This window comes from Crassostrea angulata, chromosome 10 (genome assembly GCF_025612915.1).
Source record: "Crassostrea angulata isolate pt1a10 chromosome 10, ASM2561291v2, whole genome shotgun sequence".
NCBI lineage: Eukaryota > Metazoa > Mollusca > Bivalvia > Ostreida > Ostreidae > Magallana > Magallana angulata.
Window position 1 is genome coordinate 11,711,282 of NC_069120.1, and position 23,932 is coordinate 11,735,213.

The following is a 23,932-nucleotide window of genomic DNA, read 5'->3' on the forward strand; positions in this document are numbered from 1 at the left end:
TGACTTTTGCACATTTTAATGTCTTTTTTCAGAAATTGGAACATCTGTAAATCAATAGTTAACATTAATTGATAACTTAAATATGAAAAAAAAATCTCTCAAAACTCAAGACATTCAAACACATTCTTGCTTTTCACAACTCAAAACATGATCAGTACACATAAATGCATTCAAGATAATCTATCATAATCTATTAATAAAAGTTCTCATAAAACTATCTTAGACATTATATAAAGCTCTAACAGTTAACAAAGTCTAAAGGTCATCTGACTGGCTTCTATAAAAAATAACACAAAATGTAAAAATAAACCTATCTAATGATACAACTTCATCATACAATGTCATTCTAATCTAGTGGATATGCTTTGATACTATACAAGTTTGTTGAACTTAATTAAAATCAAAGTAACTTTCATAAGAATTCAGAGTTTACTGTGTGGTAAGCCACGAGACAGTCAACAGCACAAAAATGGAGGGTAAAATAAGATGAATGTTTGCGGTAAATCTACAACTGATCAACTCATTCCTCTCATTTACTCATCAACATAGAATTAAAATGACTTTTCATTTCATATTTGTGACTTTTTAATCCACACAATCTTTTAATTGGAATTCATTTCCCAAATCATTCAGTCAGCATAATACATTCACCAATAAAAATTAACTATTGCATAGTCATAATTATTTACCTAGCCAGAGACACATGACAGTAAAAGACAAAAGGATTCATTATCACACAAGATTCACTTTGTCCAACAAACATTGGTCTTAAAAGTCTTGCATTTATGATAAAGCAAGATTAAACTTGTTTAATCCTCAATAAATGTTTAAAATTTTGTTCATGGTAAAATAGTGTGAACATGGTTTGCTTCACCATGCTGAACACATTGTTATCATCATGATTATCTTTAATTAATCATTGAACACAACCCTCACACTTAGCAATGGAATGAAAAGATGAAATGCACCATTAGATAGAAGAAATGATATGCTGCTTGTTAAATTTTGATTCCACTTGGAATGGATATGCAAATGTATTATCTACAATGCACTTAAATAAAAGAATGCCATATGTGATATAAGAGAGTTAAAACATAAAGAATATAATTATCAATAAGAACATTTAAAAAAAAATAAAAAATAAACCATCATCAGTCATTCCATATGGTGTCTCATATATGTTCATTTGATTCAAACAAATCTCATCATGTTGATATTTTTTTTCGATGGGACTGCATAAACAATTTATGTAAAACCATACATATATTTTACATATTTACAAAATTAAATACTGTTACATCATTCATATTTCATTTGTACATAAATATATTTAGCAAAACATGACTGATATTTATAATTCTCAACTAAGACACAAGAGTTTTTTAAGAAAACATCTGCACACATGACTACCTTAATTATTGCACCTTGTAAATTTACGAGAGCAGTCAGCTTTGCGAGCAAGATCTGAGACCGTGAGCATAGAGTCACACATAGCACTAGATTTCTCTATTTGGAAACTTTGGCCACTGGGAAGTAATCACCAAGTCTCTTCTTAATGGAATAAATGTGGATAATGTATGTGAGACATGATTATCACAGGTTCATAATAATCCCAAATTAGATCTCCATACGGAAATTAGCCTGAAAGAAATGTGGGTATTCCTACACATTACGTGGGCGGTCAGACAAAGGAGGAAAAGCCAGGAAGAGGGGCCCTGGAGCCCGCCGCATTGTTCAAGATCACCTGACCTCCATTCAGACTCATTGCATAATGACTGCTTTCTGCCTCACTGTCCGTGTAAGTGTAGGCATTAAAGTTCATGTGATTCGGTTGCGAGTTCTGCCACGACCGACTGACTTGGTCGTTGGCATAAGGATGGTTGGTGGGGTTTCTGTTCCTGAACGGGGGAGGAGGAGGGGAGGATGGGGGATGGAAGGAGGAATGCTTCTCTGTGATATCACTTTCATCATCACTGGGCTGAAAGACAAAAATAAAATCAATGATTTATACCTTATAAGTTATTAAAGGATTAATTTGCATTCTAAATCAAAAATCAGAAATAAAGATGTAATGAGTCCATGTTTATTCGTCATAATTATATAAACTTTGGAAATTAAGAATGTATTTTCTATTTCATTCTACTGTATTAACTTAAGCTTTACAGTTTCACTCCGTACCTCTGTAGAATCTCCCAGGTTTGATGGTTTCTCTGTGGTACTGCTACTTCCATCATCATCAGAATCAGGAAGTGGTCCTTTTGCTCCCTCCAAATCCTCTGAGTATGTGACGCTAGCCGGACTAGGACGTGGTGGACCCCTTATGAACAAAGCAATCATTACAGTACATGCATTCCTTATTAAATCTTAGTACATGTAGTAAGTTTACATATAATGATACAAAAGTGAAATAATTTTAGGTACCCCAGTACAATCAACATAATGGTTCTAAAAAGGTATATCCGACATCTGTTCCTACTACTCATACATGTTTGGAAACATATTTGTAAGTTTTCTAGGACTCGCTATGACTAGTGTCTTATAAAATGACCGAAAACAAAGTGAAGCATTGTACCTGCTGTGCTGGCTTCTTAATGTACCATTCCCAATTCGTGCTAAACTCCGTCTAGACTGTCGGATTTCTGTGGTAGCAAATCCTCCTTCCTCGGGCTCAAATGGCTCCAACACTGTTGACATCGACTGAGATGAAGATTTCTTGGGATCTAGAGAAAAAATGTATAAGAGTTATTACTTTAAAAATGTAGTTCTCTATTTATATCATATTCAATGTGGATGGGTATTCAAATTCAAATTTCATGATTTTTAAAAACCGATGTACTGATATATTGATTTATTTTAGCTAATTCATTGAACTTAGTGCTTTCTTGAATTAGTACAAGAATTCCCTTTTGATTGTTTGCTAATTTCCTTAATTGAAAACTACAGTACATACCTTTCTTGTTCCTGGCGGCCAGACAGAGCAGTGAGATGATGACCAGTATGACAACCACCGCACCGAGAGCCACGATCACCGGGAACCACCACTCGTAATGGAACGGTCTCTCCTCCTCCAGACCAGACACTTGAGCTGAACCTTCAGAGAACATCACACAGTTGTGTTATCTTAAGGAATCATTCATTTTCTGTTTTACCTAATGACTTTCCAAAACACTCCCACACCGCTTTCCAATTGTGATGACTTTATTTCAAAATGTCTCATATTATATCTATTTAAACCAAACTGTGCCTAGGCAAATTCAAAATGGGGCGAAATTGTTTGGAAGTAAGGGTAACATGAGGTGAAAATAACACTGTATACAGTATTAGTATCAGATACCTGCATTGTTTTGCATGTTTGCAGGCTCCTCCACAAATTTATATTGACATTACAACAAGAAGAGATGACTAGGTACTCACTAATGAATTCCGAGGGAGGACTGGGATAGCTGATGCTCTTGTAATTGAAGGCCACCACACTGAACTGACAGCGTCCAGAGAACGCACAGTCGCTGGGCCAGGACAGACTGGTGCGCGGCTCAGAGGAGTGCTTGTACTGGATTGTCTTCCAGGGACTCTCAGCTACAGTCAAGTTAACAAATACTATATCAATGTTTGCAAAAGACAACAAAAGTGCTTGTTCTGAATGGTCTTCCAGAGACTCTCCATTGGTACTGTATCAAATGCTTGCAATACATGTATATATGGACATCCTACCTACATTACCTTTATTGGTAATCAAATACACTAAGTTTCAGTCATGAAGGAACTGATAATATTTATTCTAAATGTACAATTCTAACAAAACAAAAATTGGTACAGTTACTGACTGCTATCAAGTTTGAAGTAAAACAAGTGCTTGTTTATGTTATTTGACATTATTATAAGGAATTAAGGAAATTGTTACTTGTTAGAATGTACTTTTTGAGTTTCAACAAAATTAGTCAAGATTATTCCACATATTTCCTGATCATAAATTATCACTTAATGATTCCTAATTAGCGGTCAAAACATAATTAATATGTTCTTCCTCATTACACTGAATTGAGGTATGATTATCTTCCTTATAATTCTTATAATATCATAACAAATAGAGTCACATAAATATAAGGAAATAAATAAAACTTAATAATCTGGGAACTTTTAAAACAAACAGTTAGAAAAACCAAAAATTAGCTACCAGGTAGTTTTTGTTATAAGCATCAAAGCTAGGGTGACAAAATTCTCTAAAAGAGTGATATTGATAAAAATACTAGTGCAAAAAACAAACCACACGGAAGCAATATTTACCCATACTTCTTGCTTGAATGTAATAGCCAATGATAGGCGAGGTCCCTGGGCTCCGGTTCTCCCATGCCAGGTGCACCTGTCCCTTGGAGATCTGGACAGATGGTTTCCGGGGAGGTTCAGGAGACTCTGAAACAGACAGCTTCACTTGTACAAGGTTCACAAAGACACTCATAAAATTACATGTCATGTAATATGAGAAAAAGAGTGATTTTAATCGATTCTTTTTCTTCCCTAAATCAATACATTGAGTACTGGGTACATCCATATTATGTACATTCTAGAAATCTAGCAAGCTCATACTGGTATATCAAATGCTCACATGTATAGCATGACAATACTACAGATAGCAAATGGCAATGCCCGTTATAAATTGCACTGACAGTTTCAGTTGCATATTTGATTTTAGCCAAACTTGAGATTTCTTAAAGAGTTTAGCCACATAAAATGTAACTACAACAGTACTTCATATGGGGCTAAACTCCAGGAGAAAAACAATGTGAAAATCACATTTAACTATATATGATATGAGTTGAATTGGGCCCCCATAATTCGCCATTTTTTAAAGTGTTTCGGGAACAATAAAATGTTATGTTAATTTCTAGAAGAGTTGATATAAAATATATTTTTCACCTATTTATTTGATTAATTTGCACTCACTTGCAGTATACCACGTAAGAAGTGACGCTATTTCTATAATTCAATTAAAATCAGTCAAAAATTGAAGGTTTTTTTTTCTTTTTACGAATGGGCAATAAAAAGCGCATGCTTGAACAAAGAAATTTTTTTGTCAGTTATTAGTCTTGGCTAGTTAAATCTCTGATTAAGATATTTTGTTTGTTCAAGCATGCGCTCTATGTTATCTGAAAGAAAAACTGCTTGAAAACAAGCTGTTTTATGCTGAAAATGCAAAAATGGCAGGAAAAGGTTGTCTTTATGGTATCATATTTCTACATCGTGGGCACTTGAATCAAAATGAACATTATGTAAAAACATCACATATATATCTGTACAAAGAAAACAAAGGATTACAGTAAAATGATGATATTTATTGTTGGGGGCATTTTAGGCCCATATCATCTATAGTCCTTTACTGGTACATGTACATATTATGTCTTTTGTAACTACAAAGTTTCATAAAATTCTGTTTAAGTTTTGATAACAAAAAATCAAAATTCATATGACTGATAAATGGACTAACTAAGATTCAGTAAAAAGCATACCCTACCTAACTCACTCCATGAGGGCAAAATTACATTATGAATATATTTAAGACGCTAATAAATGCAAAGAATTTGCATAGATACATGAATACATGTCTATTCCAAATTAAACTTGATTATGAAAAAGAATTTTTCCTTCAGACTTTAAGGTAATTTCTGTCTATATTATTACCTGTCTGGGGTCCAGTTTTAATGCTATTCTCCCTTTCTGGCCCTGGCCCCACTATAGTTTTGGCGACCACAGTGAAAGTATAGGTGACATTCTCCTCCAGTTTGTCGACCCAGTAGTAGGTCTGATTACCACTCAAGTCAGACAGAGTTACCACACGGTTATCTGAGAAAAAAGCACAAAAAGAAATCAATTTTACATGGAGAAAACTTTTTTTTATACCTTTACAGGTACATGTATCATCACACCTGAAAAACATTTACATTAGTGTGTAACTGTATTTACCAGCATGTGATCTGTAGGTGAGTCCATAGAACTTGATAATTCCATTTGGATTTGAGGGTGGTTCCCATGTGACATTCAAAGAAGTCATTGTGATGTTGAAGAAATCAAGAGAGCGTGGCTTGCCAGGTTCTGTTAAAATGATGAAATTTTTAGACTTAAAACTAAAATACCTGTAAATATGTACAAACTCATCGACTACAAAAAGCAAAGCCATCATTTATACATGTAGATTAACAATGACAAAATCAAAGGTCTGAACTGAATGATACATAGCTTCAATAATGTAGCCCTCTCCCGATTTTTTTTTTTTGGGGGGGGGGGGGGGGGAGAGGGCTACAATTCCATAAGATCTCCATAATGGTGCAAGTGCAGGAGTGATTCACTCCCACAACAATTTCGGCTCAAATTGTATACAAATGACAATTACATTTGCATATCTTACATGAACTCAAACATTGTAGTTGTGTATGGCATAAATTTATCCAAAAATATCAAGTATAGTCCATATATCGGTAATTTATTGTGTATGTCAACAACGCAAGTTGAATTTGTCGGCCATGTTTACTGACCTCTGCCCTCTCCAGTAAACATCAGATATAAAAAATCGGAGAGGGCTACATTTTTGTAGCTAGATGATACATACTCCACTGCTCTGTGCGTCCAAACACCTGCTGACTGTAGGGTCCGTCCCCGGCCGTGTTGTAGGCCAGTACTCGAACCGTGTAGTTGGAGTAGTTCTCCAGGTTATAGATGACCATCTCTGTCTCGGGTACCACAGTGGGGGTGCTAGGCTTTGACCCCAAGCCTGTCTTCCAGTAGATTACCTATCAGTCAGAAAAGAACTTGTTAAACATGATATTTTTATCATCATCCAAGGTTGTTTTTGTGTTAATTATTAAACAAATATTGATAATAAAATCATCAGTAATAACGTGTTCTTAAATTTAATATATAAATTCTTGTTTTACCTTGTATCCTGACAACTTTCCATTCTGAGTGTCAACAGGGGGTTGATACCATTTGACAGTTAATGCTGTGGCATTCTTGGGTGTCACACGTACCCCAACAGGGGGAGCTGAGGGTGCTGTTAATTTAAGAATTAAATGTATTTAAAGTCATGCTTGAAAAAAAAATCAATCAAAACAGACAAACAGATGGTATTAGCTAGATGCATAATGATGAAATGAACATGCAAAACATTTTCTAACTAGAAGAAGATTGTAAAGTAAGTAAGTAGCTTGTACAAAATAATTCAGGTAGCATCATCAATATTCATCCAAATAAAATTATGGTTTACTCTGCACAAACAAAAACAAGGGTTTAATAAACAATGAGTTACCTGCATCACCGACATATATAGAGTGGGGCGTACTGTGTGGCCCGTCTCCTATAGAGTTAAAGGCCATGATACGGATATCATATGTGGTGAATTTGACCAGATTGTCCAGCACTGTTGAAGTAGTTGTATAGGTAACAGTTTTGTCCTGGAAACTTGACATGCTTTGTTGACGATATTGTATTATATAACCCAAGATGTTTCCATTCCAAGTGGAGGGAGGAGGATGCTAGATTAGGAAAGAGTTTGCAAACTTCTTCAAATCATGCAACGCAAATTTCATGCCGCTAAACTTGTTTATGTATAATGAATAACTTACATGTATATACAAGTATCTTAGTCAGTAAAATACATCATAAACACACAGGATGAAAACAAATTCAAATTAAAGATTCAACATATCTAAATTAAACATATCTATCCTTTAGTGAGTGAATATACATGTACAAGCATATCAGAAAATGTTCAAATACATATTAGATTACTAAAAGACATGCCAACAAGTAGAAAAAAAGTAGGAAAAAAAACCAAAGTGTTCATGATGCTGGTTTAGTGGATTAATTTCACATCTTCATCACATATTTAACTATTGCAGTCGCTGAACTCTTACCTGCCATGACACATTGAGAGAGTCTCGGGTTAGGGGGACAACTACTACATTCTGTGGAGCACCCTCTGGTTCTAAAAGAAAGATTACGCTTACATCAACAGAGCTACTGGAGATTGTTTTATTTAGAAAAGAACATTGGAAACTATCTAAAATTCTTATGCAGCCACAAAATAACCAACCAAATAAAAATATTGCTTAACAGTACAACTTGATAATTACATCTTTTCACATGTAAAAAAGCGTCCTCGTTATTATGAATTTATCAAAATTAACAATATGAAGATGGTTTAGAATTAAAATGCGTAGAGTAAATATGCAATGAATTTAAGAACTTTCTGTCATTCTTGAAATAATAAAAATAAATATTGTACTTTTTTGCAATATCATAGATAAATCAATCATATGTATGCAGATGATTTAAATATGCTAAAAGAATAAGTATGTACATGAATCTTCAAGCATTGTAATAATGATACCATTAAATCTAAAATTTAAATTCTCTCTGTCTCTCTCTCTCTCTCTCAATGAATCAATTATCTACAGCAGCTTACTATCTTGGAGTGTTGTGGCTTCATCAGAGGCAGCACTAAAGTTACTGGATCCAACATCATTGTTGGCAGCCACTCGAAATGTGTACACGGTATTGGGATGAAGGCTGCAATCAAAATATAAATCAGTGCACATTTTCTGTCATTCGTAGTATTTCACTTCACAAAATAATTCCCCATTTGCATTATACATTGTACATGAATATACATGCATAGATCTTAAAATATTAATTAAAACTTATTGAATCTCTGTCCCTACACTTTGATTTGTGTCTTACTTGGTAACATTGAATGTGGAGACATTAGCCAGAGGTGAGTCTGGGACGTAGGTCCAAGCTGCTCCTTTTTTCCTGTACTGAATGGTGTAGTTTCTCAGAGGGCCGTAGCCATCAAAACCTGACAACCAACTGATGGTTAGGGACCGCGCCCTGCGGTCTGACATTATTGTTGGCTTTGTAGGACTGTCAGGTACTCCTGTATTTATCAGAAAGAAAGCGTTCAGCAGTGTTATAGCAAAAAGGCAAAAATATAAACTAAAGAAAGTCTAAAGCTAAGCTGTTAAAACTACAACATAAAAATAAAATACAACTGCAAATCAAGCATCTCAAATTTTAAACAGCTTACCGTTTGAAAGATAATACAATGCCTAAAATCATAAAGATCAAAGAAGATTGATACAGGGACTTATAACATGTTATCTTACTCTTCATCATTTTATCAATACTTACGTCTATTGACAGTTGTGTAGACTTTGGCCTTGGCACCAATTCCCCACCCTCGACGAGTCTTGGCCCTCACGCTAAAGGAATAATACTTGTTGTTCTCTAAAGAGCTGAAATGGTACTCTAGCTGTGAAGCCACAATGACAGAGCTGTTGTACACGAACGAGGTATCGTCCCTCCTGTAGGATACCATGTACCCAGTGATGATTCCATTGGGTTCCAGTGGCGGAGACCACATGATTTTCACTGTGTTAGAGGTCACATCTGGAAACCAAAGTCTTACTGGTGGCCCAGGGACTGAAATATCAGATCAAGGGCATTAACAAATTTTTCAATCTGTATTACAGTGCAATTTAAACTTTTTAGATTTTTCAAAACTGTTGAAAAAAAGGAGTTTAAAAAAAAAAATTGAATTTCATGTACCAGGTATTTTATATAAAAATTACAGAACACTTAAGTATCAAATTTTAAAGACTAGTAAGAGACAAACAACATTTTATATTATAAAATATTCTTTTATCTTTAAAAAAAAAGAAGAGAACAACATACTATCATCCAGTGTTTTCTGTTGAACCGGAGGCTCACTCAGCTCTCCGTCCCCCATTCTGGTGTAAGCAAGCACTTGGATTTCATAGCTGACATACTTTCTCAGATCACCGATAAGGACAGACTTTGTCTCATTTCCTACCAAGGTTAAAACTGCTGGCTCTAAGCCTGAGGACGACTGGTCCTGATAATGCACCTATTCCAACAAAAGATGTCAGAAATATATCAATAAATTCAGTGTTAATCCTTGCGCACTTGCTGTATATTTTGGAGGAAACTGATACCTTGAAGTTCAGTTCTGAATGAAGATTCACATGTCTATGTACTGACATACCTTGTATCCTAGAATGATTCCATTTTGATCCAGATAGGGGACATCACCCCATGTACATCTAATACTGGTGGAGGAATTTGTCCTACAATCTACAGACTCTGGTCCAGCGCTTGGTCCTTAATGAGAAGAAAACAGAACGTTGCAAGTAAAGATTGAAGAAATTGCAATTTGGCTATGTTACATAATTTTAAGTATTATCAATAAGTAAAAAGATAAAAATACAAACAGAATGTGATACCTGAAAAATAATGATGTTCCATTTATGCATGTTCTTCATAGATATGTTATTCATAGATTTAAATAGACAACAACATTACTTACTGGCATCTCTAGTCCTTTCTTGCTGCTCTGGACTAAAGGCACTGTTTCCCACATCATTGTAGGACTGCATTTTAACCTCATACACCATCCATTCCTGTAGACCACTGAGAATGAAGAAATCTCTATCAAGTGTCAGGTTGACACTCTTCCACACAGAACTGTTCTCATGACGGTACATAATCCTGTAGCCTTTAGGTTGCCCATTCCAGTCTTGTGAGGAGAGAGGCTATAAATGCAATAAAAAATTTAACAGTTAAAGACACAGCATGATTTCTTTATGCAATGACAATATTCATAATAAAAATATACTGTGGAATCATTTAAATTCGTGGGGGCCAATTTTCGTGGATTGTTGGTTTTTTGCTTATTCGTGGGGATGTAATTTCGTAGATGTGTTAGTTTTCAGTTTTAATAACTCTTTCAAAACTTGTTTTCGTGGAGGACGCAAATTCGTGGGGGAGGGCTACCCACGAAAACCACGTAAATTGGGCCACCACGAATTCTAATGATTCCACAGTAGTTCAATTAATAAGCTTGGCCATTTATGGATTGACAAATACATACAGCCCAACTAATCCTCAGTGCTGTGGAATTGACTGCTCTCAGGGTAACTTCTCCAGGGGGAAAATTAGGGGAATCCTGGCTTGTTTGAAACTGTCGAGTGGGTTCACTTGGCATGCTAGGACCCACAATATTAACAGCTATAATCCTCATCTTATACTGAGTAAATGGGGTGAGGTTATACACAGTAATGGAGGTTGCATCTGGAGCTGAAACTCTGTAGATTTCTTGCCAATTCTCAGAACCTCCCTCTTGAGCCTCAACAACCCAGTTTGTTATTGAGGTTTTGCCGTCGAAGCCGGGGAAAAACTGGATAACCACTGATCTGGCTTGAACATCACTCACTCCAAGCTGTTCTGGAGGTTTGGGAAGTTCTGTTGAATCAAAAGTATTCATTGATAAATTTCTACTCCTTAAATGAATGCTTAATTCATATACATGTAGATGAATTTTTAAGACAGGATGTGCTGTGAAAATATCTTCATGCACTTTAAATTGTTAAAAACTAGCTCATTTAAAATTTAAAAAGAATTCAATGACAAAAATCAGTAAGACCCTGAGACACACCTGGTGGGACTCCAGACTCAATATCTGCTGAACTGACTGCACCAGGCCCCTTTGCAGTTTTAGCAAACAGGTAAATGGTGTAGTTAGTGGTTGGCATCAGGTTCCTGATGGTGTAAGAGGTGGCCCCATTATTCAAGTTAACCTCCTGTTTCGTGGGAGTCTTATTTTTCTGCTCCCATTGAAGGGTGTACCCTATAAAAAGAGATTTTAAATGAATACATTAAGTTAAATAAATGTAAAAAAAATAATAAACCGGTATGCAGATTTTGCTTTTCACAATATTTAGTAGCAATATCGTTTTTTTTATCATTCATATTATATGCATTGAAATCAAATCAAGCAAATTCTTCATATTAATGATATTTAATATTTTGAGACAAACTTTACATGCATGTCCAAAAGTATTGAGTTGAATTTCATAACTCTTACCTTGGAGAATACCATTGACTTCTGTAGGGCGACTCCAAACAACTTTAAGAGATGTGTCCATGATATCCTCAAAGTGCAGAGAAGACACTTTTCCAGGAACTATGAAACAAACATAAAAGAGGATATAATTCAACAATAAGTGTTTACATCCCTCCCTGATCAAAAGTGAGGATAGTTTTATCTTGAATGACAACCTACCATCTTCATCAGTCCTAACAGACACTGGTAAGCTAGATGGTCCATCTCCGGCCCCTGTGTAACACAGAACCTCCACAGAGTAGGAAGTATACTTCTTCATGTCATACATGTTTACTGACTGCTCCCCGATTGGATTGTTTGGATCTGGTGGAACAGACAGTTCCCTCTCATATGATGACTGCCCCTGCCTCCTAGCCTTCACTTTATAACCTAGAGCCACCCCATTAATGTACGCAGCATCTACAGGCTGCCACGAGACTCTTATGACAGTGGAGTTTTGAGGAGCAACCTGAACGTTTTTTGGCGGTCTGGTGGGCTGACCCTCCATTGTCCTTTCCTCGATGGTGTTAGAAAAAACGCCCACTCCTTCATTATTATACGCAGCTATTTGGAATTCGTAAGACTGAAAGATGATAAGGTTGGTCAGTTCGTAGGTGGTGACCAGTGGATTCGTGGTATTGACACTCTGGTAGGTGCTGTCTGGGTAGTTTGTAAGCTTGTATCGGATCATGTATCCCCTCAGGTCTCCATTCCATGTGTCTTCCGAGGGTGCCTGCCACAACAACATGATAGAGGAGTTGGATCTGGGAGTGCCGTAAAATCCTTTTGGAGGACTTGATGGTGCTAAAATAAGGATGCCAATGATTAAACCTCATAAATTCAAAAATAACATCAGCATTATAGAAGACTTGAACAATGAATATCATCCGCAAGACTCCATGACTTTATTGAACAAAACAATTTAAAAATTATTAATACATTCTGTTGTCATACTCATTGATTTAATAATTCAGCTAATATTTATACAGAATTTTTTTTCATTCTTTAACATTTTGTGTCAAACAGTCCATAGAAAATCAAGGAATGTATAGGTATGAATTTCTCACCTTGCTCTGGCATTCTGATTGGTGGCACTGGTTTTGGATCACTGGGAGACCCCTCCCCAACTGAGTTTACAGCACTGATGATGACCTGGAAATACCTGGCGGGCCGTAGACCATTAACAATCATTGACCTTGCACTTGGGGGAACATTGCTATTGAATACATTCCATGGGTCCCTATCCACAATCCCTGTCAAATACAATAGTATTTACATGTAGTTTCATAACTGAGTAATTATTATTTTGCTCACAATGATTTCAGATAAACAAACATAAAATTACCTTTATCAGGTATATAATCCACTTTCCTATACTGTAGAATAAGTCTTTGAATGGGACTGTTGCCGTCAAAGCCTGGACTCCATGACACATTGATGCTACGTAAATCTGACGGGTTATGTAGCACACTGGTCACCACCGGTTTATGGGGCAGCTCTACAAAAAGACAAAGGTAAACAGAAACCTTAAAAATAGTTTCCTTCCATAATGAGTATCAAGTAGGTAGCATGAACTTACCTGTGTCGCAACAGTATTTCACAGAGAGTTCACATCATAACAAGGCTGATGCATAATAATTCTTTTTTTTTTGTTTTATTCAGAGATTACCTTAGTTTTGTAATAATGCAAGGTCATTTGAATTTTAGATGCGTTTTGTTTCTAGAGGTGGTGCAAAGGCCGGGCTTAATTTTCAAGCACGTGTTACTTTGACGTAAACAAACTCTCATAACTTGTTGGATGCCTCTGTGTTTTCTGCTACTTAATTGTAAATTAAGTATTGTTTAAAAAGATGTGATGAGGAATTTACCCAGAGGTTCGTTTTGAATTTATAACCTGAATCTAAAGTTGCGTTATTTTGGTAAGAATATATAATGAAATTAAATACTGTAGTGACACTTACCTGTGACTTGAAAGAAGGCTGATCTGCTATCGTTGCCTCCCTTGGAGATGACTTGACAGCGGTACCACCCAATGTCTACGTTATACACCCCGGTGATGGTCAGGGTGCCGTCAATGGAGCTGACCGTGTGGCGGGCAGAGTTGGTGACCTCCATAGTTGACGGGGGATCAGACTGGGTCAGGAACCAGTGCCAACTAACCTCCACATTAGGGTCCTTAGATACCCCACACTGAAGGGCAGCAGAGGAGCCCTTGATGACAGAGGTATTGGAGGGAGGTTGCGTTATGATTGTTCTCACTGAAAAATAATGATATGATTGTAAACATCTAATAATTTTTTGTATGACATCCTCTGTTGATTTCTGACCAATTTTATGTGTTTTACTTATATTGTATCAAAAGTAATCTGAGGAAAGCATAAAAATGATGGGCCATTTCCAAACTAATGACAAGCATATTAAATGAGACATTTATTCAAATTGTTTGTTTCCAATTAAAGATATTTATGTATTTTTGCACAAAAATTGTATGCAAAAGTTGCCAATTTCTTGACATATCCAAAAGTTGTCTCTACCATAAACTTCCAGGAAGGCTTCTGCGGTTTGGCTGCCTCTGCTGTTGGATGCATTACACATGTAGTGTCCAGAGTCTGTGGACACAGTGGTGGTAATCAACAGCTGTCCATTGTCTAGAATCTGGATCCTCCCCTCACTCACAACATCAACAGGGCCATTGCTTGTCACTGAAATAGTCATCATGTCATAAAATAAGAGTAATCTAAAACACTTCAAAATTTTTAGTGAGTTTTAAAATTTACAAAGAACTGAATATATTTATCCTGGTAAAGAAATTCAAAAGTTGATTTTCAACTTTATCAATTAATTCAGATATGATTATGGATCTTACTTTTTCTCCATGACACAGTCGGCTTGGGGGCCCCTGTAGCTTCACAAGGAAGTCTGGCATTACTTCCCTCCGTGATTGTCAAGTTGTCAGGCTTGTTTATTATTTCTGGGGGAGAACCTGTAAATATAGATAAGTCAATGTATGAGCTGAGGACAAACATTCTACTGGTTCCACACATAAATTATTTTTTTTAGATGTTGTGACTTCTAAACAAACATACTGTTGACTTTAATCCATGTGGCCTTCTTTGTTTCTCCTGCCTCATTCCTGGCAAAGCACATATAGACCCCAGAGTCTGTCATATCCAGGAATGTGATGGACAAGGTTCCATTAGGATACACTGTAATTCTGAACAGAAACAAAATATCATAAGACTAGTACCGGTACATATACTTTATTGAGCCAGTCTTGAACAAAAAAAAACCCATATATTTTGTTACCCTTTCTATACAGTAATACATGTATTCAGTAAGCCTTCTGTTGTAACTTCTAAATAAATAGTTACAGGCATTTAAATATACATTATTTTGAATTTTTTTTTTGGGAGGGGGACGGTTCTGCTTTTACTGTTTGACCTACTTCTCCGTGGACTGCACAAGCTGGGAGTTGAAGTACCACAACATGGTGGGGGCAGGAGTGCCCTGGCCCTGACAGTGAATGGTGATGTTCTGACTAAAGTCTCGTACATACTGGGTCTCGATCTGAGATATGATCACCGGACTCTCTGAAAAAATAAAATTAGTAATGCAGTCTGGAAAATGAAATCGTCTCTTAAATACATATATCCTATTAATCATTCCTGGGACGTATACCGTAATCCGGTGAATATAATACGCAGTAGTGTACAATACGCACCCCCCACTTTGGGCCTGAAAATGGTAAAAAAAAGCTTGTTGGGATGTATAATATGCACCAAAAAAATTGACCAAACAGTAATCCTGAGTATCAACAAAGCAGTTATAATTTGTATGCACGCTCAACTTCATCGCGGGAATATGCCACCGGAAATAAAAAAAAAGGAGTATTTTCTTAGATACGGATTTATTGTAACTAATACATCGCGGTAATATCTTTATTTCATAATCAATGATTTAAAAAAAAACCTAGTATTAAATATTCTACCTTAAATAAAATCAACTACTTTAAACAAGTATTATATAATTGTTTAGTCATTACAATCCCTGTGAAGTGAAAAACGGACGATGTACAGGTATGGAGATAATGGACCTAATTAATTCTTAAATGACTCTGATCAAAGTGATCAATTAGAGGCCTGGAACATAATAAAATATATGCACAAATAGTTGTGTTGTGTATAGTACACATAGCCCAAGGGGGGTGTCTGAGATACCCAAGATGTCAAGCGTTAGCGGTGGGGGAGCACAACTGTTTCAATGGCTTCAATTAACGGAATAGGTTATAGAATTATTTATATTCATAATAATCATTATTATTTGCAATAAATTAATTAGCATTACATGAAAATGGTTAAAAATGAGCCAAATGATGTGTAAGCTGTTTTCAAAGAATGGTTACAAATAGCACGTGGCCATCCAAGTCCGCATTCTATTAATAACAGCTGTAATGGCGGCGTACACGGAGATAAGGAATAGGCAGTTCAAATTAATTTTTAAAGGCCATTTTGAAACAGTTTATTTATTAACAGACTTAAAGCGTACATTTTCTTTAATAACATGCTATAACAATGATTTCTTAAGGGTTAAATAATAATATACATGTGATAATGAAGGAATGTTACGATGTATAGCGGGGTATCGGTCCTGTCTGTGAGCAGCATAGGTAATACGGTAGTATGGTACCCCGTGCTTCCGCTAGGGAAAAAAAATGTCCAAATCCTATAGGGATTTATAATACACACCCCTTTCTCACGGTAAAAAATGCTGGGTAAAAAGTGCGTATTATATTCACCGGATTACGGTATATACTAACCGAATAGGCAACTCTCGCAAGTCTCACTGAAATCATGTTGTATGTGACTTCGTAAGTCATTTTTAACTTCATATATCTATGATTTTACCTGATATATTGTTATAAAACCTTTAAAAAACTATCTTAAAATTATTAAAGAATTGTTATTTGTACTTTATAACCCTGACCTGATCATAATTACGATGGAGTTCTCAAAACCCCGAGACCCGTTTTTGTCCCATTTCCGAGAGTATGTAAAAATCTATGTTTATTTTCTTTATGTCTAAATAAGTTTACTACATATGATTAAAAATGTATGAAAAACCTATCCCTTTTAACAAGAGGAAATAAATAATCTAATAAAAAAACAACATATTTTAATGGGATTAACAGAGTTCTGAAAACTTGTTAGGGCTCGCATGATAGTTTCAGAAGTAAACATGGCGAATGTAGAAGTTGCCTATCCTGTTAGTATATATACGTCCCTGATCATTCATAGCCTCCATGAACCTACCATATACAGTAAGATTGGCATCCAAGATGACTGGTGGATAGGTCTGGCCACTGTAAGATGCCTTGCAGCGGTACAATCCTGTATCACTGGTTTCTGGACTTTTAATGGTAAGGATTCTGTGGTATCCCCCAGATAACAGGTACTTGGAGTTCTGAACAAGCTCTGTCTCCGTTCCATCTTCAACTCTGTACCACTTTGTGCTTAAATAACTTATAGGTCTGAAAACAGATTTTTATTTCCATCATTTCCAAATTTAAACAAAACTGGTTATTGTCAAAGTTTATTTTTTCATCATTTAAAATATACTTTTAAATTTATTTGTGCTCTGTTATGTGTAAGTTGATAAACTTATCATATACATGTATAATTCAAATAATCACACTTTCAAAATCAATGAAGTGTTTTGTTCATACATTTTTACCTAGTGTTATTGACTCAACTGGTTTTTTTTCTTGAGTACATCAAACATTTTTTGTTACCTAGCATTGACAATGCATTCAAAGTCCACTGTGTAGTCCCCCTGGTTTGCTGTTGTGTCTTTGGGACTGACTATCATTTCTGGTCCAATGTTTGAAGAACCTCCTAAATCTATAAACAAGATACATTGGGAAAAGTTCAACTACCAAAATCAATAATATTAAAAAATTTCAAGTGATTATTCTTCCAGTTTTATACAGTTGGGACACCACTTGTATAAGTAGCCTAGTTCTAGAATGTTTTCACTTTGCTAAAATATCTTGTTTACAAATGATCAAAATTCCCTACCTGACACTTTTATTGTGTAAGATTGCGTGGTGCTTGTCTCTCCATTCAGCCCATTCAAAATCTCTGCTTGGTACACATGCCCATCATCACCAGTCTCAGTGTCCAGGAGCACCAGGTCTTCGGAGAGGGTCACTTGATGATTGGGGCCTTCATCCGCCATGATGTTGGAGTTCCGATGCCATTCCACAGTGGGTGGAAATGGATAAGATTTAAAAGAGGGGAGATGAATTTTAAACCCATGTCCTCTTTGGACATTTACTGTCTCATCTTGCACTGAAGTGAGTGGGTCCAAATCTGTGAAATCATAAATATATTGTACAGTGTTCTAATTACATGTATATTATCATAGCTTACTACACAAAACAGTGACTTGTACACAGGTAGCTAGGACAATAAACATATTACAGTATGGTATGATATACTGCTCAATAATTTGAGATCATTGAATAACATTAAGGGTTGTATCTCTATCCACTCATTGGTAAGATGAAGTAGGTGTCATGTTTAACATGTGAAAGGAAATCTAACAAAGACATAACCAAAATAAGAAAAGATATTTGGATTATAAAGGAATCCACCCCACATCTCCGATGGGAATCTATTATAATATTCATTAAACATGGATAAACTTAACAGACAGTATTCAAGAACTTTCAAAAAGAAAAATACAGTCTGTGAAATATGAAAATATGTCATGGATGAGTGACTCCTGAAATGACAGATAAATACCTCATGCTGTGTCCCTAACAATGTGTTCTATTGACAGAATGTGAAGGTATCTATATCTGTGGTCCTGGGCTAAACTTCGGTATTGATTTCATCAGTTATAAAATAGTCAATTCAGTTATTATCTTTAGAAAAAATACTTAAAGTATAAAAGTATAAAAGAAAACTCAATAAAGTTTCTTCCCACAAGAGTGTGTTGTGTGTGGTACTACAAAAGCTAGGGCACTTGTGAGAAAAATAGGGTCGATGAGGGCATTTCAATAACCCTAACATAACAAGGTCCAAATAAGTCATTTCTACTAATGACAAATAAAGCACATACATGCTACATTCACTCTGCAACTGTCACTGATGATTGAGCCCAGACTGTTGGTTGCCTGACACCGATAGCTGCCTGCCTCTGTACGATTGATGCTGTACATTTTGAAGGTTCCACTAAGGCTCTCCTGGCTAACATAGGTTCCCTCCCTTAGCCAGCGGTAGGCGGGGGCAGGGTTACTGTATGACTGACAAGTCAATATCTTGACCCCTCTCTCTGCCACCGCTGATCCACACTCTGGTTCTCGAGAGAAGTACAATGGCGGTTCTTCTGAAATGAAAAATAGACTTATTCTGTACTAATGTATACAATTATATGCATTCACATGTTGTACATGCCATTGAAGGAGGGCCTGTGTTGTGCAGAACCATATCACTTCATTCACAAATATGATCAGTATCATTTTTGCTGCACAAATTTCATTCCATAAAAAAAAAAGGTATGATACTGTACTTGCGCAGATCACCTCCTATATAGAGACCTTTCAATATACAGAATTCTCATTTTTGAGTCAATTTTAAATCTTAATCACACTTAACTTGTACTCTCAGTAATGTGTTATCACAAAGTATCTTTTCAAATGCAGTACAAGCCCAGAAAGCAGTTAACAACATTTATTATGTGAATGTACAGTTGATAGCTCTTTGATTTTACCACAGCACATAGGTTCATGTGAAATTTTTAAAATGTTACACCCTTCACAGCCAGACTACCTCTTACCTGGTTTCTAACCTGCTGTGAAATGTGTTTCAAGGCCAAAATGTAAAGTAAATAAAACCGTCTACATGATCACATTAGCCCATTTCCTTTAAAATTAACAATACGTAAGCATGGGTGGTTTGTCAGGGCACTTAAAACACAGCGATTTCACTGAAGAATAGTTTATCATTAAGCCAATTTTCACTCTACAGTGAAACTCTGGACTCTATACAACTTTTGTTAGTGCAATTACTGAGCATTTAACGGCACCTCAACAGTTAGTACACATCTCTTTCACTGGGGCTTAATCTTCAAAGTCAATGTTGTGTTGATTTGTGCACATAAACTTCTTTATACGCTTACCGATTACAAATTTAAAAGCATTAGAAGATTATTAAATTCACTTTCATTTAAAAGAATGATTCCTGTGCATAAGTCTAATCCATATGCCAGCTTTTCCTTGAAACTCATATATGCAATACCCTTTCAGTGCTTTAATTTCTTTACAAAATGTCATGTTTGATAATTTTAAGACAAATTTGAAGACAGGAAAAAGCACAACAATAGATGGAGATAAGTAATTACAGACAACCTGAAATTCCCTACAAAATCAAATAACTTCAGTTTCAACTTCAATATATTACAATGATCCATATACAATGATAGAATGTTTAATCTATTGAATCTGCAAAAGCAAGAGAAAGTTCCATGCTGCATTACTGATATATTTTTACATCACTGTCATCATATAACCAACAGAGTGTGGGAAATTTCCTGTTATATAACTATTTTCTATATCCCCGTATTAAAATATACATGTAATAATTTTACTTTCATGAAATTTCATCTTAAAATTATTATCAATAAAATATTCTATGAACCTTAGAGTGTTAAAAAAGAAATTTGAACATCACATTTAAAATCGGATCTATATCGATCTTCAAATTATTGACATACCAAGTTTTACTTAAAGACATCTTATCATAATAAATGTATATTTTTATGGCCTCTATTTTCAATGCTGACTTCCAGATAAAATCTTAATGTTTATTGCACCAAAAACTCTCAGTGATGTTGCTGCACCTTTTGGTGTAAGGTTTGGGCTCCGAGAAAATTATCTACATTATTGGCTTGATAGAGAAAAAATTTATCATTATAAAAATGAGATTCATAATACTAATAGGCCCTTATTAGGACAAAAATAGCACATCGAGTAAATTAAGGTTTAACTTTTTATTCTGTACAATTAGACTCTAAAACTCTCAGTTCCACCCATCCTCTATCTTATACCCGTTATATCGCTCACATAGTATCTAAATTGAAATCATCAAATGACATATAAATCAGATGGGAATTTTTTGCTTATTCATAAATAGGGAATAGTCCCTTTGTAAGACCCAAATAAAGAGAGCTTGTATGACCTGACCATGCAAAGTATTGTACCAGTATGTACTGTAGTAATATGTAGGTACAGTTGTTAGTAAAAAAGATTTTAACATTTTAATGTTTTCTTTAGAGAAAAAGTGATTTTTTCATGAACATCATGTGTGTTATTTAGCACAAGTATAAAGGACGTACATGAGTAGATATCTGAGCCACTTTGCCTCAAGTGCTTGTACTCTTTTCATCAAGTGGATGCTTAACTCTTTATATGTCTTGTAATTCTATGCAATTAACTGATGGAGCAAGAAATAAAAAGCAATGTCAATCTTTTTATCAAAGTCATAAGCTAAAAAAATGCAACAAGTGTAAACTTGGCCTAGATAATAATACTGTAAGATTGTAACATATCAGTAATGTTTTATTGTATACATGCATCGCCATACAATCATAATGTTATCATTGTCTGTGCACACATGAGCTTTAATTTTTGAAAAGTATTGCAAGGTACTATTGGACTGATTTTACAGAATTCAATTTTCTAATTATCTGTGTGTTGATAATTATAGAGTTTGCTGGGTTCAAAATAATGATTAATATTAATTACCAGTATTGCACTGATAACTTTTATTGACTAATCTATCATTGACATCCAATTTGTCAAGTAAAAACCAAGTGGATTTAATAGAAAAGCAGACTTGGTCAACACAATGTTTTTATTATCAAGAGGACATATATTATTTTTAGAATTTTTTTTTTTAAATTCTAAAAACTCAATTCACAAACAACAATGAAACAAGAAAAAGACAGATGATATGAGAGAGAGAGAGAGAGCCTAATATAAATCCCACATTTCTTTGATGATATATGCACCTAAATTTCAATATATGAAACGAAATTATGCCTTAGAAAGGTTAATTTATTATAGACTAACTTATGTAGTCTAAACATAGGGAGTCTTGATTTACTTCATAACAGGTTACTTGCGACCAATATTCATTTTTGACGGTCAGACCAGGTCAAATTCAGGGGGTCAAGTTTGAATCCTGATCTGTCATAAATGCTACCCTCCCGTTACATCTGCATGGTACTGGCCATCCCCTGGAACTAAGAGGTTAACTTCTGCCAGGGGAAGAGCCTGGGGTGATCTTCTTTGGCAAAGATCATTTAAATGTGGAGGAATGTAATGATCTGACCAGTTCAAATACCAGCCAATTCATTATTTCTCTCATCCCATTACACATCTTATAAACTTTTCTGCGAGTTCCTTAGATACTTTTCAAATTAGTCTATCATTATTCAATGTTATAATAAAATGCATACTTCATGAATGTTATCTTTTCATTTATCAAACAATGGAACATGAATAAACAAAAATCTGGGCAGTGGCATGTATAAAAGTATTGAGAAGTTATCAAATATTTTATAGGCCTATATAGCCTGATATAATGTACATAGGCCTATACACATGCGCTTTTATAATGATTTTCATATCAAAGAAAACTATGCTCATTTCTTTTAACCATAATAACATCAAATGGCAGAAAGATACAAAATTAATCCAATACATTGATGAAAAATGTTACCTACCACTTTTCACACACTGTAAATAAACGGCAATCCACAGGACAAATTGAAGGTTGGCCGCACGTTTCTTTTCCATTTTCACTTTTAGACCAAAACTTTTGACTTCATATTCGAAACTCTTATAAATCAAATTTAAAAACATACATCCATAAAAGAAGAATCACCGGAATAGTTTCTCCACCGGTTGGAATGAATGTAATCGGAAGTTCGCGTCGGCCATATTGATGCGACAAATGACAATGTTGTTACCTTTTCACTTTTCACAAAGAAAGATCCAAAAAACAAAGCTAAAGTACTCCAGAAATTAAGACATTAATATTGGTCCAGAATAATAATTTACCGCGTGAAAAAATAATGAAATAATACAGCGTCGTTTGATACAGGTAAATATTGATTTTTCGATAGGTAAGTTTTGATACTCTTGCACTAATTGTCGGTCCACGTGATCACAACAAATGATGTGATTGGCTGATGGAATCAAAAGTGAGGAGTGCTTGATTGGGTCAAATGGTGACTCAGAGACGGTCTGGGTGGAATTTGTGTGGTTAGCCCACACATATAAATTTATGCTGTCTTACACATTTGCTTATAAGAAAGTTTGTACTGTATATTAAAAAAATATATTTCTTTTTTTATCAAGCTCCATAATACATGTGTTTCATGCAAACCATTTCCTTAAGAGTCTGATCAAATTTAACATAACTTTTAAAAGTCTTTTAAAAATCTACGATGATTCAGATTTTCATGCTTATATCATAAAAATTGCTGAATTTTCTGTTGCGATACATCAGTATAATGATTTATCTCGTACAATAATCTTGCGATATTTTTTTTTACATGAATTATTTTTTTTTATATTATCAAACTAAAGAATTTATTCTTTGATTTTGTATTAAAATAAATTGGCGGCCACCTACAATTTAATTTAAAAGTTAAACAATATAGAATTGCTGCATTTATAAACAATAATTATTGCATTTTACACTGGCTATAAAGTAAATCGATCCATGGTGACCAAATATATTCATTTGTATATGTATATTCATTTTGAAGGAACTGTAAATCTAGATAGTAATGTTGCAGTTGTCAAAATCAAATCAAAGGCATAGCGAATTCTTTGACAAAATCTATTTCTTTCTAGATAGTTTAATCAGTTAATGATATTCACATTCATATGAGGTATTATTGATAATATGT

At 35.0% G+C, this 23,932-nt stretch overlaps 1 protein-coding gene across 2 annotated transcripts; it reads right to left on the reverse strand.

Annotated features, from left to right (window-relative positions):
• Positions 1-23,172, reverse strand: LOC128167519 (protein sidekick-2-like). 2 transcript variants are annotated; one of them, XM_052833284.1, is made up of 34 exons: positions 22,739-23,172; positions 19,073-19,339; positions 18,025-18,318; positions 17,739-17,847; positions 17,260-17,477; positions 15,396-15,540; positions 15,037-15,164; positions 14,817-14,933; positions 14,485-14,652; positions 13,912-14,208; positions 13,296-13,448; positions 13,018-13,203; positions 12,131-12,754; positions 11,933-12,031; positions 11,504-11,695; positions 10,940-11,310; positions 10,376-10,601; positions 10,055-10,170; positions 9,724-9,916; positions 9,181-9,471; positions 8,731-8,926; positions 8,456-8,559; positions 7,905-7,975; positions 7,298-7,523; positions 6,927-7,042; positions 6,602-6,782; positions 5,959-6,087; positions 5,677-5,838; positions 4,291-4,410; positions 3,415-3,576; positions 2,951-3,091; positions 2,573-2,720; positions 2,179-2,317; positions 1-1,978 (listed from the first exon to the last, which is right to left on the reverse strand). In XM_052833284.1, the coding sequence occupies exons 1-34, from the start codon at positions 22,875-22,877 to the stop codon at positions 1,682-1,684; spliced, it is 6,525 nt and encodes a 2,174-aa protein (XP_052689244.1). In that variant the 5' UTR covers positions 22,878-23,172; the 3' UTR covers positions 1-1,681. The 2 variants fall into 2 exon arrangements, with proteins under 2 accessions (XP_052689244.1, XP_052689243.1); XM_052833283.1 differs by having other exon boundaries at positions 4,285-4,410.
• Positions 23,173-23,932: the final 760 nt, after the last annotated feature.